Source organism: Sylvia atricapilla, chromosome 11 (genome assembly GCF_009819655.1).
Source record: "Sylvia atricapilla isolate bSylAtr1 chromosome 11, bSylAtr1.pri, whole genome shotgun sequence".
In the NCBI taxonomy this organism is placed as follows: domain Eukaryota; kingdom Metazoa; phylum Chordata; class Aves; order Passeriformes; family Sylviidae; genus Sylvia; species Sylvia atricapilla.
In genome coordinates this window covers 4,838,376-4,856,228 of record NC_089150.1, presented here as the reverse complement: position 1 = coordinate 4,856,228, position 17,853 = coordinate 4,838,376, and the positions used below count along the sequence as shown (strand labels likewise).

General features: G+C 40.9%; 1 protein-coding gene across 8 annotated transcripts in view; it reads left to right on the top strand.

Moving 5' to 3' along the window:
- The window catches only part of MITF (melanocyte inducing transcription factor), a 101,314-nt gene that overhangs the window by 65,085 nt on the left and 18,376 nt on the right, over positions 1–17,853 (top strand). For 7 of the 8 annotated variants that reach the window (XM_066327191.1, XM_066327189.1, XM_066327192.1 and 4 more), the window contains one exon: positions 16,675–16,902. In XM_066327191.1, the coding sequence (XP_066183288.1) occupies positions 16,675–16,902 (228 nt within the window). Of the gene's footprint in view, positions 1–5,933; positions 6,077–16,674; positions 16,903–17,853 lie in introns of those variants that run through there. The other variant, XM_066327197.1, reaches the window with a different exon arrangement.

Below are 17,853 nucleotides of genomic sequence, written 5' to 3'. Positions count from 1 at the left end.
TAAATGAGAGGATCAGGCTAACAGTGGATCATCACTGCTGCCTTTGCACTGTCTGGGAGAGTAGCTCAGTGTCCACTTTGGGTTTGTTACAGCAACAGCTCCTGGCCAGTGGATCTGGTTTGGTCAGTCTGCTTGAATTAAAGAATGAACTTACTGTAAATCTTCCTTTAGTAATTAATGTCAGTCTTAGGTTGCAACACTTATGAAACTGTTGTGGGCTAGAGGAGGAGCAGGCAGTGCCGGCCTTCTGCTGATAGAATCCTCTGTAAGATTTTTCTGAACATGGGACCCCTCAGAATCATTTGGAGTCGAATTTGATGTAGTGTTTCAGTGCAACTAAGAAAGAAAATTTTCCATCTGTCCATCTCTTTTCCATCCTCTGGAGTAGTGCTTATTCTGGAGGATCTTGTGCTCCATGGGTGCTTTGTGACCTAGCAAAACTGTGTCTGCTTTTATATGCTTGGCAGCTTAGTAAATTAAAAAAGAAATTAAGTGTGATGGCCTCTGTGGAAATATAACTCTGCCAGTGATTCTTTTGTTACCAATGATGAAAATAACTTGCTCCTGCAAACAGTTGCAGGGAGGCCTCTGGGGTGTTGGAGTAACAGCTCAACCCTGCAGGTTGTCACTGGAGGTTCTGCCACTGGATACCAGTTTACCTACTTGTTTATTATTTTGAGACCTGTTCATAAACTCTGATAGTTTAAATTGATTTTAAACTAAGTTTGCTTTTTTCCAGCTTGTAACAATGTGGAACAGAAAATCGAGTATCTTTTAAAGAAAAACCAAAATAACCCCCAACAAACAAAGCTCTAACACCAGTTTTTGTAAAGCTAGCATAGTTATCCCAAATAGTTTGGGTTTTACACATCATACTATTATAACATACTGGAACAATATTTATTATTGACCTCTCTGACTTTGTGTCCTAGACTTCTTGAATATCAGTAGTTGAAGTTCCAGTCAGTTGTTTGAAAATCCTTGTGTAAGTTATACAGTGCAAACAGAATGTTATTTAGTTGATCCCCAGCAGCAGACACTTCCACATCAGTGTTACAGTAATTAAATAGTAATTCATGGTGCTGCACTTCCATAATTTCTCAGCAGATGGCATTACGGTTTCCAAGACTGTATTCCTTGGGAAAGCTCTCAGCTGCCAGGGAATTCATCATTCTAGACTGTTCCCTTCACTGATGAAGGCTAATACTCAGGTGTTAAGCCTGTTTTGACACATTATCTAATCGTGTTGTTTGGTTGTGTTATTGTATTTTATTTTCCCAGAGGTGCCTTTAAGGCATTAACCAGGTAAAATGCAGTATGTGATCGTTACTGCATTCAAAAACTAAGGAATGCTGCCTGTTTTAAATATAACTGCTACTGGTGTCCAGCAGAAGTAATAAACTTTGTCAGCAGGTAAGACTAGAGCATTAAAAAAGGTTGAAACACAATGTTTTCCATTGAACATTCCCAATCCTCAAAGCTATGTAAGACACAACTGTTCTGCATTAAATTCTACCCCCTTCCTGCTTTGTGCTACAAATCCTGGATTTTGTAGAAAATGTCAGCCAGTGAAAGAAAAATAATTTGGAGCAGTATTTGATACCATTGTGGAAGCAGTAACAAATATTAGTGTGTTCCTAAAAAAATGTGGCTTGCAGAGCCTGGAAGGCATTAGCTGTTTTTGGGCACCCCATTTCTGTGGCTCCCTGGCTCCTGACAGTGTTTTTGTTACTGACCTGGCTGGAATCCGTGTCCTGTCTCCCTGTCTTGGACACACTGACATCAGCAGGAGCGGGTCTTGTGTGTCCAAAGACACCAATGTTTCAAAGAGCTGTTTTTCTGTCTTGGAACAATGTGCTCCTAATACCTATCTGTGTGTCCATCCTCTCCTGAGTGCAGGGGGGCAGATGTGCTCACCTGGGAGCGTGGCAGGCCATGCCATCGATCTGGAATGTCCAGGGCTCCAGGCACCTGGAGTTAACCTGACCTACAATCAACACCAGTCCATTAATCTGAGAGGAATCTTGTATGTTAAGCAAGGTGAATCAAAGCTTGTATTTCAGGCTGCTTTCCTAAAAGTCACCCAGGAGTTCCTGTTTGAAACCATCAAAATCAGTTTGTGGATGTAATGGTTGGCTGTGAATTATATCTTTCTGTTCTGTCAGAGGAGAATATCAACAAGCAACCAATGGAAATTTTCTTCTTGGAAAACAGTCTCTTCCTTGAATACATTTCAGGCCAACAGCCTGTCTGCCTCTCTCAGGTCTTCATAAAGCCAAGGACCTGCAGGCAACACACTAAACTTTGTCTTTAAGATTACTTCTAACTCCCTCAGGCTGTGACTTCTCTGCTTGTGTTTTTTCTATAGATGTGTGGATTTTTTTTTTCCCCTGGATTTGGACAGCCCTGGGACTAATATTGCCAGGAAAAAAATTCAGTTTACCAATATCAGTGATCCAGAATGCTGTTGCCCTTAATCACCATCTTTTTCCTGATAGCACCTAAGTGATACTCCTGCTTTTGGGGAGACTGTTTTTTCTGAGGGAGAAGACCTGCTGTTAGTTCTGCTACAGACTCCTTGTGAAGTAGGGCTGTTCTGTTGAACGATGTTAGGGTTTCAGAAACTACTTTCAAATTAATTACAATAGTGCTTTAAAGTTAAATTTTGTCTTGTTAAACAGAAAATTCTGAGAAGTGAGACTTTTGTTTAAAAAACTGTGTCAGTCATCTATATTATAAGTTACTGATCGCAAACTTGTCCATCGAGTGTCTGAAAACATTTTTTCTGTAGTATTAATTTGTCTATTACACAATTCTGCTTTCTGACTGCCACCAAAACCATCCTTTGCTGAAATACCTATGTCTCAAAGAAACAGTTTGTTAAGGAAGGGAATAAAATAACCTTGAATGAGTCAGCACTTGTGTGTAGCAATCGTAAGCCTTCTGTTCTCTTTGCTTTTAAAAAGGAAACGAATTCTGGACCACAGGCACCATTCATTGCAGGGCACTTAATGGGCTCCATTCACATGAAAGTTCATATATTCCTTAAGGGTTCAGCCCTGTATGGTTTGCTGTGTAAAAGGGAAAATACTATTTAATCATGCTACTTTGGCTTTTCAAAAGAGTTTATCCTTTTCATACACTGGCTTTTTGAGGGAAGGAAAGTAATTCCTTTTGCTCTGGAGTGCTGCTTGTGCAATCAGTGGTCTGTGCAAAGTGCCACTTCCTCCGTGGGTCACTGTTCCAAATTGCCTTCTGCTTTTCCCTGCACTGTTTGATCTAAGACAGGAGGAGAAAACTTCCAGCCTGGGCTTCTTCAGGATTATCCTTTGAAAACCCTTCTTTCTCAACTTGCACTTTCCCCAAGGAAATGGATTAATTTTGTTTATCTGCTTTGGTTAAAGGCTGTAAGGACTGAGTTGGGTCTCAATGGCTCTGCATGATCTGAGCGTGGAGTCTGGATGCTCCTCCTTGGATGCAGAGTTAGAAATGTGCTGACTGCTACTGGACCCAGGGAACAATGACAGATAACTGTTAGAGGAGCACAGTTAAACTTTGCATTTTCTTCTCTGGCAGCTGCAATTCCAGAAAACCTGCCCAGATAGCTACTGCTGCCAGCTGTATGTAATCAATGGGCAACTTGATGGGGTAAATCAGAAGCAGCTTTGGTTGTTACTCAGTCATGGAACCCTAGAATGATTTGGGTTGGAAGGAACCTTAAACATCATCTAGTCCAACCCCTCTGCCATAGAAAGGTGACTTTTTAACAATCAGTTTAGTGGTTTTGTTTGCCTTGGGTTGGTGTAGTCCTGCAAACATCTGTAGCTCTGTCACAGGGAGCTGCTGTGGCAGGGCAGGAACAAGCAGTTGGACATCAGCCCTGGCAACTTCTGGGGCTGAGTCTGCCTTTAGTGTGGAGCAGCAGCAGTTTTGAAGTCAATTCCCAGTTGCCTCCACGTATTACATATTAACTTATTTTTGCCCAGTGCTGTAGGTAAGTATTAATTAGATTCTTGTCAGAGGAAATTAAGTGAGGAGGCCTTGTGTTATCCATCCACTTCTGGGAGTACAGTCTGTGAGAGCAGACTAGAGCTGGTTTGACACCAGTGGCTTGAGATGCATCATAGTGCTCTGAACCTAGTGCTCTGAACATAGTGCTCACCTGTGGGTCCCACATCTCAGATCATGTTGTTGGCTATGGTGGATATACTGGCATCTCCTTGGCTCCAGCAAATGTTAAAATATCTTAAACTTTCTCTTTTCATCTGTTCAAACTTCATTTAAAGTAAACTGTACAGTGTGAGCTTATTGGTATTTTTCTTAATTAGATCTCTAAAAAAATTTGTGCCATGATGTAAAGTAGTAGTATGCTAGAATGGGTTTCTAGTTTTTAAATAGGTTTAAAAAAGGGCAAGGGAAGAAGGGAAGTCTGAGCTAAGATCTTGTTAATTCTCATCTAGTCTCTGATTACATCCCTACTCCAGCATCTGGTTGCCTTGAATTGTGTTATGCTCCCATACAGTTCCTTGAGCAGCTATAACCTTCTGTGTTATAATCAGTGATGCGAGGTACGTTGTGAAATACATGTCATGATGTTTGTATTTTTCAGTGTTAAAAGGAGATGCACGGGTTTGTTTTTTTTTGCATAAATACAATTCTAGTGAAAGATACTTTGCCTGTTTCCCCTTGTGAACATCAAGCTGTTCTTGCAATAGCACTTCAAGGGTTACGTTAGTGAGGGTCAAGTGCGGTTTAAAATAGGATTCTTCTGAGACCAAGCCTGGAGGCCCTGAATTTCTTTCTCAAAAGACATTTTGATCTTCTAACAAAGTATTACTTCTGAATTTCTTGGTGCTTCATATTTGCAGCTAACCTTTGGAGAACTGGAATGATAACACACACTCTTCTTTGTGTTTTGTGAATGTGCCTCCCTTGGTGAGTCGATGGTTTGTGCTTTTTTGAAGTTCAGATGAAATCATTAAAAGGAGTTTTCTGTAAGATGTTTGGAAAGATGGAATTTTTCTGGTGTCATGTAATAAAATGTGTTTCCAGTCCTGCAAAAAGAGCCCTAACCCTTACCTTGACAGGACTTCACCCAGGAGAGAATCAAGAGCTTGTAGTCCCTTGCAAGCTGAGGTTTTATATTTGCCCACATGCTGCAAATATTGTTTGTGCATATGCTGGAAAAACACCATGGTAGAATTTCAGACTATCTCTTTATATAACCTATTTTTCAGTGCTAAAATTTTTGTGATAAGGAACATGCTTGTGCAACATCTGTTGAAGTAATGAACCTGAGTGCAGTTCTTTATTACAACTGCAATATAAACAGAGCTGACAGCTGACTGGGGTTTTGTCAAATATCTCACTCATTCAGTTGATGATCCTGCCAGTGCCCCATCCTTTGGCCTCATCGAGGGTCATTTATATGAACTGTAGCTTCTCATTTCACACGGTAAATAATTATTTGCCAGCCATATGTGAAATAACACGAGGAGGGTTTTCAACAGCTCATCTTGGGAAGACGTGGAGGGGCAGGTGTGGGGAAGGTTACAAAATCAGCCAAGGGGGATGTATCTTGTTTTTGTAGGTACAAAATAGATTGTGATGCCATGACTCCATGCATGTAAAGCTTGAGATCTTAAAGGGCTGAATTGTTGGCATCCTTATTTAATAAATGAGCCCATGTTACTCTTTTTTTTTCTGGGAGCCAGATGATAGCTACTGTCTGACTGTTGTGGGAATAAGACCATGGGGTGCAGAGGATCATGCAACCCAATGGCTGTTTGTCCCAAATATGTCTTTCTGTTACAAAATTAGTATGGTGACACACCTTTAGCTAAGAAATAACTAAAACACCAAATTCCGTTGCGGTTTCTGGGTTTAAAATTAAGAATTAAATAAGCATACCTAATTTCTTACTCTTGTTATTTTTAATATCTCGTGGCTGCTGTGATGTCTGCTCTGGCATCTACTTTGTGAGTAACATGTCAGGAAAGAAAAGATGTGATGTTGCTTAATGGAAGTGTTGGACTTCAGCACTCCACTCGCAAGGAAGAGCCACCATCATTCAAAGGTAACCCTGACAGTGTTGGCTTTTAGTTTGAATGCTCTGTGTGGCATCAATTTGGCCCCCTGGGTTAATTCTCCTCCAGAGCAGTGTCATGCTACTCCACACAAGGAGTGACCCACCTTTGTGGCTTGCCAAAGTCCTCAAAAAAATCCTTGTTCTGGTATTTAGCAGAATGCTTCAGATCAGAGCCAGTTGGGTTTGCATGAAGGTGACTTGGATTATCTTACCTTAGCAAACATGATGATCAAGCACGCTGAGGGACTGAAACTCTTTTATTATAGCTCAGTAAGTTTTAATTCAGTCATAAATAACAGCACAGCTCGTTGAGCAGAAGGATAAAAATCAAGGAGTTCAGTGGTAAGCCAGCCTGCATTTTCTTCATGTAAGTGAAGTCAGCGATTTATTATTATTTTAGGCTGTGTCTAATGATCATATTAGTGGTGTGAATAAAATGGATGTATCTGGAGTGCTTTATTCTTCTGCTTATTCAAGCCTTCCATATTGGGGCTGATGTGAGACATCAGCTGTAGGCTAAGTGGTATAGAGCCCAGCTAAATCCTTCTGATTCTCTATTAGCTGTAACAGGCTCAGGGCATGTTAGCAGTGTAAAACTGGTTTGAATTAACACCATCTTCATTCTCCTGGTTCTTCTGGTGGCTCTGTGTGTTTGCAGTAAAGCAGATCCCCTCCAAACAGGTGTGTTCCAGGACAAGTGTCCTTTGTGCTTGTAGCTAGTGTGTTGCCAAGTGCTTTGTTAATATAAATGGTCCTTTCAGAATTATTTTTACTCATATTTTGGGATGCTTCTTCAAAAGTTTCTGTAGGAAGACTTTCCAGTAGATGCTGAAAGCTGTTCCACCAAGCACTGGTTTGGTTTGGTGTGCTTGTATTTTCACATTTGAGGTTATGATTGGTGGTGTGCTCTTGTTATCTGCTGTGTAAGTGACCTTGAGAGCAACCCGACATGTCCTGTGGAATTTTATGAACAGTGAATGGAGCAGTCTTTCACTTGATCTTTTCCAGACAAGTAGGTCAGAAGTGTAGATGTCTTTGGAGAAGTAAGCAACAATATGTGGAGTAGAGGTTGGGCTTGATGACCTTTAAAGGTCCCTTCAACCGAAACTGTTCTATGACGTTCTGCTGATGTACACTGTGCTCCCAAAGAGAGGAGATTTCTTTTTCTGTAATAATGTAAGAGTTGCATTTGAGTTTACAAATGGCTTTTATTTAAAAAAGAGAAGGATACAACTGTTTCTTTGTGTGGCATTTGGGTGTTTGATAGATTTTGATCTGGTGCCATCTTTACATCTCTTGTGTTTCAGTGCTGAATGTTGAACTTTTGTAAATAAATACTTCAGTAGCCCACAGGCAATATTCGGAACACCAATTCATTCTTTCAGGCTAATGCTGTGGATATGAAGGACTTATAAATCAAACTCCCTCCTTGCTTAGCCCCAAAATGCCAACAATTACATTCCTCAGAGCTGGAAGTTCTCTTGACACAGGTGTGTGTCCGTCTGCTGTATATTTGAGCAACCCTTCACAAACCTTGCAGTGACAAATGAGACCAGGTTTGAGAGTATGAGGCTTTAAGATTTATGAAAGTGCCAGCTTGGGTGCTTTTCCCACTCTTACACTTTCTGTTTACGGTTTGGGTAAAATAGCCAATTGTAAGTTAATTTTCACCTGTGGAAATCAGTATTGCACGGCACATTAAGAGAAGTTCATGTAGGGGCAAAGTAAATTTACTGTATTATCATAGTGAAGCTAATTGAATTTTATTTCTTAAAGTCTGAACAAGCAAACAACCTGTGCCATTCTCTGCATGGGTAACTACATCTCCAGGAAGTTGATAATAAGGAATTTTAATTAAAAGTCAGCGTGTGCTGTCTCTACTACTCTTTTAAGCTTAACTCTGCTTACCTTTTATCCAACATCTTTTGTAAACCTGATTTCGGTTTTCTCCATTATTCATTTTGTATGAAAGATGCCATTGTTTTCACTGAGTCCCATTTATGTTCTTCACATTTGACAAATGAGTGATGGGTGAGCAACTTGAGCAAAACCAGGTGTTGAGAAGGATGTATGCCTCTTCTCCCTTGTGGAAACTGCATACTCAGGGCTTCTCAAGAGCTGAGAGAAGACTCATATTCCTCCTTTTGTATAGCAAAGAGTGCATGCTCTCGTGGATTTGAGCTCCAGAAACATACCCAGAATCTCCAGATCCTGTGGACGTGTGAAGTTTGTTGTGATTAAGGCAGCAGTCTGACCTGTCAAGGGCCTTCTGTGCAGAGGATGGGCATTCTGCACCTCTTCCCTGCCGTGAGAAATGCAATGAAGTCATTAAAACGCCCATTTTTGCAGCTGTCTTACAGTGCACTGGAGATCTGGGTGCTCCCATGCTCTGTCCCTCAGGTCTAGCAGGGGTTACTGTGGGCTGGAGCAGTGCCAGGGTCAGTCACCCCTGGGAAATGTCACTGGCAGTCCTGCCCAGGGTGCCAGTACGTGACTGCCACTCCGAGCTGGCCTGGCTAGCGCTGGCCTTGGCAACCTCCGGAGGAAGATAAGGTTGGACAAATTCTTTTACCCCTCTAAAGTGACTCTTTCAAGCCAGTAGTGATCTGTTTTAGAGTGGTCTAGTGAATCTTGTGTTGGTGCTGCTCGAGCTGTAGCAAGGGTGGGAGAATTGTGGGTAGGCTTTGCAAAGGGGAAGCTGGCAGAATAGGTGGCTTCAGACATCTGCATGAACTGGTTTTGGGCTTTCAGGCAGCTGAAATATCTGTTAGTCCTATGACTGTGCTCCCTCTTGAATTCACATCTCTATGCCAAGTCTTGCAAGAGATTTTGGAAGCAACTTTATGTCTATCTTTGACAGCTCCTGTGAGGAGGAGTCATCCATATCCTACTGTGAATAATCTCAAACCCTCTAGTGCTGATGCAAGTGCTGCTCAGCTTCCTTTTGAGAGAGAAGGGTGGCAGAAGTGGACCTAAATACGTGGTGCTTGACTTAAGCTTTTCACCGTGGTAGTACCATAACTCAGACTTGTGTGTTCAAATGTAGTTGTGTGGCTGCTGCTGTTGTCTGTAAAGACAAAATATTTATGCTCTGAAGCACCTGGGGTAGGTAAAATCTTTGCAAAATATTTGTGCCTGACATTTTCCATGTTTTCAGTTGCTTGTCTGTCCCAAAATGTTGCAGTGTTTTTTGGTATCTTCTCAGAAACTGTATAAAGTGAAAATTTATGGCGTGTGTGTTGGGAAGTAAAGAGTTGAAATGTTGGTTTACTAATAGAAAAGTAGCAGGACTTCAATAGGCCTAATTCTAACTAAAAGCCACACTTGTAGAGTTGTAGCCAGCAGGCCACTAACTTGCAAATTACATCAATTCCTATATCCATGAGTACATTTGGCTAAACTTTCTTTAATTTCCTCAGATACCATTGTCATGTGCTTCTATAGCTAAAGCACAGTTTTTAAATACTAATCTACAAAAACTTTGTTCTTGTTTGCTTCATGGCTTTCCCTTGGATGAAAAGTCACATTACGCAGAGGAATTTTTTGGTGATGGACTAAACAATCCCTGGTTGTGTAAATGTTGATAATTCTGTACAATGTGCCTTTTCTTTTTCATAACTTTGTGCTTGTAGATGAGTGTTGGATCCACTTACTTAGACTTCAATCATGATGCCAGATCTTAAATAACTTGTTCTTATCTGCTTTGGTTTTTTAACTTCAGAGGGATTTGGGGTGAATTAGGTAACCAGAGAGTTCTGTTGTGCTAGCTGATGTAGTTTCCTTGTGTTTGCTGTATCCTAAGGTGAAATGATGGAATCAGCTCACTGTTGTTGTCATTTCCTAATCTGTACAAATTACTTTTCATCTTTTTCTTGCTCTTGGGCTTTCTAGTCAGTGTTGTTCTGGCCATTTTTCCTGGGTAATGGGCTAAAAGAAAGAGGGGCAAATGTACTCTAGAAAATTTGGTGTTAAGGCGAGAATGGCCGCTGGAGAAGTTATCAAAGAGGTTTATCTATTACTAAATTCACAGTGGCCCTGTGAATTCAGTAATAGAATCACAGCCATGTGTGATTTAGTTGGGAATCGCAACCCAATCAACTTAATTTTGATGACATTGTAAATGAGGTGGCTGTTCCATCTTGGAGGGCTGGGAAGGTCTCAGAAGGCAAGAGGACTGAACTTCTCATGTGAAGCTACTTCAGGCCGCTGACGTCTGTAGGGGGGAAAATGTGATGCTGTTTAATGTTTGAATGCAGCATGTGAGAAGATGGCTTTGAGGATGAGTTAAACCATTGTCTGGCTGGCTGTTTAGATTGCTCCAAGTTTCATGGTAGGAGGGTACTTCCTGGCATTGCAGTGAAACTCATGATCAATATTTAGTGAAGTTAATTGAAGGGGTTTTATGGTCTTTAGGATTTTCAGACACAGTGACCTAACTGTGGTGAATATGATTAACAGAATCTTAAACCTGTACGGGGAAAACTTTAGGATAATAAATCACTCTTACAGTAAGTGGCACTAATTGATTATCTTTCTCAGATGTCATTCTCTTTAATTTTTTTTTCCCCTAGCAACAAAGAACAGCTCCCTGATTTTATTCCAAGTCTTAGAAAATAACTTGTTCCTGCTGTTATGGGGCTTTTATACTTGGAAATGATAGGTCGAAGAGCTTTGAAGCCCAGGACTAGCATGGCTAACAGGCATGGCTGTGCAGTGGACACTGCTGAAGCCTGGAGCCCTTGCAGAACACATCAGTGGATGTGGGTTTGTATCGTTTTTCTTTGGGTACCATTAATTGTTAAATGACACGGAATTTTAACCTTTCTTAAAAATCCCATGACATTTAGCTGTCTAGGCAACAAAAAGTTCTATTGAACTGAGAAAACTGACCCGAAAGTATTTTACTTGTAATTGTAAACTGTAAGTCCTAAGGCAATTTGCTTGAAACAAATAGGCTTTTTAATTAAAAAGAGAAAAATAAAAAGGGGGAGTGGGGTGGGGAGAAGTCTTCTTCCCCCTTGGTTCATGGTCCTCTGAACCTCTCTGGTATGTCCCTACTTAAATAAAGCATTGAGTGCTTCAGTTTTACTGTCACAGGAAGCTTCAGAGATGTCTTTGGTGAGAAAAATCTTCTGTGTGGTTTTGGGAACAGGAATATGCTCCTTCCCAGCCTGTGGAGGCCAGAGCAGTGGGGCAGCTGGAGCTGCTGGCGTTGTAATGGCTTTTGGTCACTTGTGTTGCACCAATAGAGGATTTTGGGGCATCTTCAGCTTTGCTTTGAAAGTAGCAGTACTTGGAGATGTGGCAAGTAAGATGATGTGATTTGAAGTAGTAACTGAGGTGGAAAAACCAATATTTGATGTTCTACCTTCTAGAAATTCTCTCAGCACAAGACCTGCTGGGTTTTTGCATGCTTCCAAGTAGTTACCCATTGCAGACAAATCAAACGTATTCAAAGACAAATTCAGGAGTGTATAAATAACCCAGACCAACTGAGTGTGGTTGCCTTCATCCAGATGTACCAGTGACCCAAAGCTTGAGCCTACAGCAATTAATTGACTCCCAGCTATAGCTGAACTTGATGATCTTAAAGGTCTTTTCCAACCCAGATATTTCTATGATTCTATGACCTTGAAGCTTTCCTAGAGGATGAGTGGTAGTAATGCCACAGTTCATTAAATATTTTTATTCTGGTGTAAGTCCCCTGTTAGTTTTTATTGTTAGCCGTTTAGTTTCTGGATTTACACTGTGCAAAACACATTTGCCAAGCCATTAGGCTGCCCTGGCCTGTGCCTGCCCAAGAGTGAGCTCTCCTGGGTGCCTCTCCAGAAAGAATTTGGTCCGTGCAGCACTATTCCAAGTTGTTACCATCATTAGCAGGTCGTTAGTAAATTAAGTCTGAGTGATTCCCAGCAAGACTCGACCAAAGGAGCAAGTATCAGCAGTATTGTTTCAGTTGTTTGTGTTGGCTTCATGCAGAGGAACTACTTGAGCCATGTGCTTTGTGCTTAAGCACACAGCTATGCTTTGTGTTTAAATTCCTGAGCCCCCGATCACTTACCCTTACCGGGAAATATTTTGACTTTTGGAAACTGAAGGAAGCATGTGGGTCTGCTCAGAGGTTCTGTCACTGATGTGTGATACAATGCGGATTTAGAAGAATGTCGTCTGAGGTACACCTGAAATTCCCATTGATATGGTGTGTGTGCTTAAAGCTGGTAGAAGTCTTTGATTAAATGTTTACTTGATTGATACCAGACCCAAGGGCTGGGAAATCTGCTCTATTTATATGGGTTGTTACTGTTGTGGAAGAAAATAGGCAGCTAGTCAGGTCCTTGTACTGGATGTTTGCGCTGGAATGAGCAGTCAGATTTCAAGATGAGTGAAGGAATGAGAAAGCCTTTCCCCTGCTTCAGATGATGTTGTTCTCCAGGGTAATCCAAAGTGTGAGGGGTGAGTGCTGAGCAATCAGGGTGGCTCCATCCAGCACTTTTCCAGCCAAGCTCAGCCTTGTAGGGCCTAGGCTGGGTTACACATGAGTGCAGTCAAGTTGATTTCTTTCTGCTGCCTTTCTCTGTGCTTCACCTAAAGAAAAGAGACCCTCCTCGGTGTCAGCATGGCAAGAGCAGATGGAGCTTGAGTGGCTGACAGAAGGACTCAGTGCAGGAGTTCTTGATGCTGTGGCCAGCCCATGGAGACAGTGGAGATGCTGCTGAGCTGACATTGAAGGCTCTTCTGAAACTGAACCAGTTTTGGGTCTCTATTTCTAAGGCAGTGTTTTACTCTCGTAGCCAAATTCTTGTGTTACTATGCTGTGATGAGTTTAGCATTTTTGCCATCTTGTCTTAGCTCATTTCTGAAGTTCTGCTGCTGATAATAATAATTCTTACATTACTTCTTGTTTGTCAATACCAAAATGCCCAAAAACCGATGTTCTACTCAATTGAGTAACAGTGCAGCAAAACTTTGGTTGAGATTGCTGGAGATAGAGGATATGGTTTCAAGTGGCTTTATTTTTCTTTTCATGTCCTCATTCAGTCACATTTCTTAGGAAGTGTATCCAAACCAATAATTTGTCATCTTGCACTTTGTGTCTCATGAATTTGGATGAACAAGAAGAACTATTCTTCACCCAAAATGCTAGAAGGGGCTGAGAACCAAAATTAGATCTTAAGTCAAAGCTTTTATTCATGGTTTCAAGTTCAGGGTAGTGGAATTTCATTGTAGTGGTGGTGGGGGTTTTTGGGGGATTTTTTTTAAGCTCTTTGGTTATGATACATTTTGTCAAAAAGGATGAATACTTTATGGTTTATCTACAGGGTGACTCTGGGTCATCTTGGGCCATTTGCCCAACAAGACACATTTAGGTTGCCTTTGATGTAGAGTGCAGAGCAGGATGCTCTAGACCAAAGACAGTCTCAACAAACAGCATGGAGTTTATTAGAGTAGTCCCCACCAGATTTCCATGATGGAACTCCTGAGGAAGCTCAAGAGAGCAGCCAGTGACAAAACAGAGAATCAAACTCAAGTTTCTTCTGTGTAGCCAGACAGGCCTCCCACTCAGCCAGAACAGGGACAGTTCAGACTGGTATATCTGTCCAGGGGAAAATCCATGTAAAGCTCCTGTGGGAGCTCCTGTCCTTGTGGGAATTGTTATGCCACATCTCCTCCATTTGGAGCCTAATTTTATGTTCTTTATGTGTTTGAATGTGAAAGTGTGTTTGAGCAGCTGTGGATTAAAAGAAATGTTTCGTCCTTGAATATCTTCATTGTGTGAATATCTTCTTTTTATCACTTTGGAGCAACTTAATGACAGAAAAGGCAGTTCTCTGTGTTGTTGTTTCACCACTGGACCTGTGTGAGCTTGTGACATGTGAACTCAGAACTTGCCTTCCCTGGCATGCTGAGGGCAGCACAGGCCATTAAAAATTAAATTAATAATTGAGTAGCAAAATAAAATATTTTAATGTAGGGTAGCACAACAAAATCACAGGGAGAGTATGTTCTTGTGAAATAAGTTTGTGTTTTGCCAACAAAAATCCTGTCAATTAGGCAGTGTGTGTTTCAAGACTCGGCATGTAGTGGATTCAGTTAAATGTGTTGGTATATATTATAAATAATGTAGTATTTGATGATACAGGGTTGAGATGTGGATCTTGGAACATTGCTGGTCTCTCTCCTGGAGTGTGGAGGGTGGGCAGGTGATGGGTGCAGAGAGGAGAGACTTTGCTCCATCGTGGGATGGAGAACAGCAGAGGTACCTGATGCCTGTGGAAGAAAAGGAATGTGCAGATTCTGTCAGGCAGGTAGGGCTTACTTTTAAAATGGCATATTCAAAGATAAGTGTTACAAAAATAGCTTGTTTACTGACAACTTTATCTACTTGTAAGATGAAAATTTAGTGAAAACTAGACTTACCTGGCTATTGTAGCTCTTAGCACTGATGATAGGAAAATTGATAGTGCAGTTTGGGACTGACAAAATAAGTGCTGTACTTATCATGGCACAATGTTGTCTATTGATACAGTGCAACAAAGCAGATTAAACTTTCTAGAAATGCTATCTTAATGTGCTTCCCTGTGAGCTGAGACTTCAGAAAATAATGCCAGATGGGCAGTTGTTGGTGTTTGAGTACAGACTTCTTCAAGGAGTTGGTTAGAAAGAAAAAGTAAGTTCTGGAAGGTGTATGGACTCTGTGCAAGTGCAGATAAGTGCACGTGGAACATGCATTAGCCCTTTATCTGCCATTCCTGAATTGGAAAACAACTTACAACTCTAGATTGAGACAGGATTAATGGCTTTGAAGCACCAGGGGAGCTGAGGATGGGGTAGAGCTTATTCAAGTACTTCACATTGTGCCGCAGGTCCTGGGTTGTGCTGGGAAGCTGAAGACAGGACTGCAGAGCCCTGTGGCTTTATCCAGGGCACCCACTGCCAGAGAATATGTGTTAGGCTCATAGGGCATTTATTCAGTTATTTCTTACTCTGTACTTAAAAACTTTTAACCTTACTGCTAAAGAAAACTACCATTGTGTGTTAGTACGACTGGAACGAAAGCTGAATAGCGAATTAGCCTTGAGCGAACTGTCAATCTGACTTTGATAGCCCATCACTTAAAAGGTCCTTTTATGTTTATGAAAAAGCATGACATCAAAGCCAGGGGGGAAAAAAAAATACCAATACTTAGAGCTTAACTTAAACTTGCATAACTTCCAAGAAGAGGCCTTGTGTGAACTGTTTGTTTGTCCACTTGCATGGCTAATTAGCGTAGGTTACTAAAAGTCTGAGCAGTGGCCATCAAGTTTCTTCTGCTCTTCTGGGGTTTGTTGTGCTTCCATATGTGGATCCCTCAAGTTGGAGTAGCATAGACCAAGGATATTGCAGTCACTTCTCTTACAGCCTCTAGGTAGCATGCTGGAAATGCTTGAGTATAACCATTATCAGGTAAGTTGTTACTGGAGACTTACTTTAAAACGTGTTAAGAAGATGTGCAGTGTACAGGAAACCCATTTCCTCTGGTGTCTTGGGTGCTTTATTTAATTTTTCTCACACCAGTAAATGGGGGCCATGCATGGTCGCTTGTAACAGCAGGAGTCACTTTAATGGAACTGCTTTAAAGGAAAATAACTTTCCAGGGTATTACCATATTTTGGGTTGATTTCTGGCTTCCAATAACAGCATTAATGATCAACAAAAGGTGACAAAGAGTTTCCAGGATATGGTGGAAAATTTTAATGGAAAGAAAATGGCCTTTCTTCTGTTGCTTATTTAGAGTGTGCAACAGTTGTTTGGTATGAGGATTTTCATATTTTGTATGTAAAAAATTCCTAAGTACTGAGAAGCTTATCTTAAACACAAAAATAGCTGTTGCTGACGACAGTGATTGATCTGAACTGAAACACTTCTTTTCTTGCATCTTATTTGCATGATGTGTTTATAAACAGGCTGTCTTATTTGTATATGATTTAGGCTGTATATCTGAGATATAAATAATCTGTAGGCAGAAAAAGGTGTTATTGTTTTTTCTTTTATTTTAACTAAGGTATTAATTAAAAAACCTCGAACATTGAAAACCTAAACCACCAATAACAGACCTTTTATCTCTCTTGACCTTTTATCTCCAGTTGTTTGACACTGGATTAAGGATAGCAATCCATACTTCTTGATTTTAATTGTTAGTTAGTAAAATGAGTCCTGCGGTACAAGTCATTCCTCCATATTTTAGTGGAAACTAAATGTCACATAGCTGAAGGTCTGAACTCAGAACTTACTGTTCTGGAGTGTCTGTATCAACTGAAAACCCGAGCGTTGGTCTTAAGTGAGAAATCTCATCTTGTAGAAAAATAGCTGGAACATCTTGGTGTACTGAGAGCAAGTCAGTTGTTGAAAGACCAAATCGTAAACTGATTTCTTGGCATCAGATGTGAGTTAGTGAAGCACTGTGGACTTCCTTGGAGCTGTACAGGTTTGTGTTTTGTCAGGTAGCTGTTCCTTATGTCACAAATACGTAGCTCACATCCACAGTGCTTGCAGTGACGTTGTAAAACAATAAAACCCTTTTGTCCTTTTTAACTTGTGTCGTACAGGTGCAGACTCACCTTGAGAATCCAACCAAGTACCACATTCAGCAGGCCCAGCGGCAGCAGGTAAAGCAGTACCTCTCTACCACTCTAGCAAATAAACATGCCAACCAAGCCCTGAGCTTGCCATGTCCAAACCAGCCTGGGGATCATGTCATGCCACCTGGAACGGGGAGCAGCGCACCCAACAGCCCCATGGCTATGCTCACCCTCAACTCCAACTGTGAGAAAGAGGTAAGAACTCTCCTGCTCGTGTTTTCAGCTGTAATCTGCTTTAATTAAGCTGTTTTAATCCATATTTGCTCACTGCTAAGGTGTTCTGTTTATCTTTTGTGTTCCTTGTGAAAATCTAACTGCTACCTCTGTGTCTGATTAATAGATATTTTTGGCAGAAAACCCATGTCGCTCTAGCTTCCTCTTGTTTGAGCTATTTTAGCTAGTTTATACTTATTAAAACTACTTCTCTTGTTCCCCACCCTGTTGCTTGATGCACACAGTGAATAATTGACCTTTGGAGAATACAAAGCAGCTTTGTAAGCTGTAGCTTTCTGGAATAATGTTATTTATGGCCTGTTCATCTAGAAAGTGCAAAGAACAGAGCAAAAATAACCGAAAAAACACAAAGCTGTTTTGAGATATTTTAGGTATTTTTATGGTAAAAATTTGAGCAAGTCTCCTGCATAGCTGGAAGGCCAGAGAGTCCCAGCTAATATGCCCTAAAATGTTACTCATTGCTGTTCCAGTGCTGCAAATATAAGACTTAAGTAGCCTATATCTAGAAGTCCTTTACAACCTTGTCTTAATCTTTAATGGCAAAAACTGAGTTAGATGTTACACGCGTGCTCAGACTCCAAAGGAAAACGGTTGGGAAGATATTAACAAGTATAAAAATGATGTCAGAATTTTTGTAACATGAAAAGTAGGAGGCAATTAGAGTTCCTCTTCTCCCCTCATTCCCTCTTTAAGCTTTTGTACCAGATTTTTAGTACAGATGCATTCCGTGAGAAAATGTTACACAGCTCGCAGAAACAGTTATTACAGGTTATATTTTGCACATGCAAGGAAAATACTTGTGCTCCATAGTTTCAAAAGAAATGACAATCAGATATTTTCCATCCTATTGTCCCAGCTGTACCCAAACATTTTTTTCTTGAGGATATTTACAGCTTCACTTTGCTGTGTCAT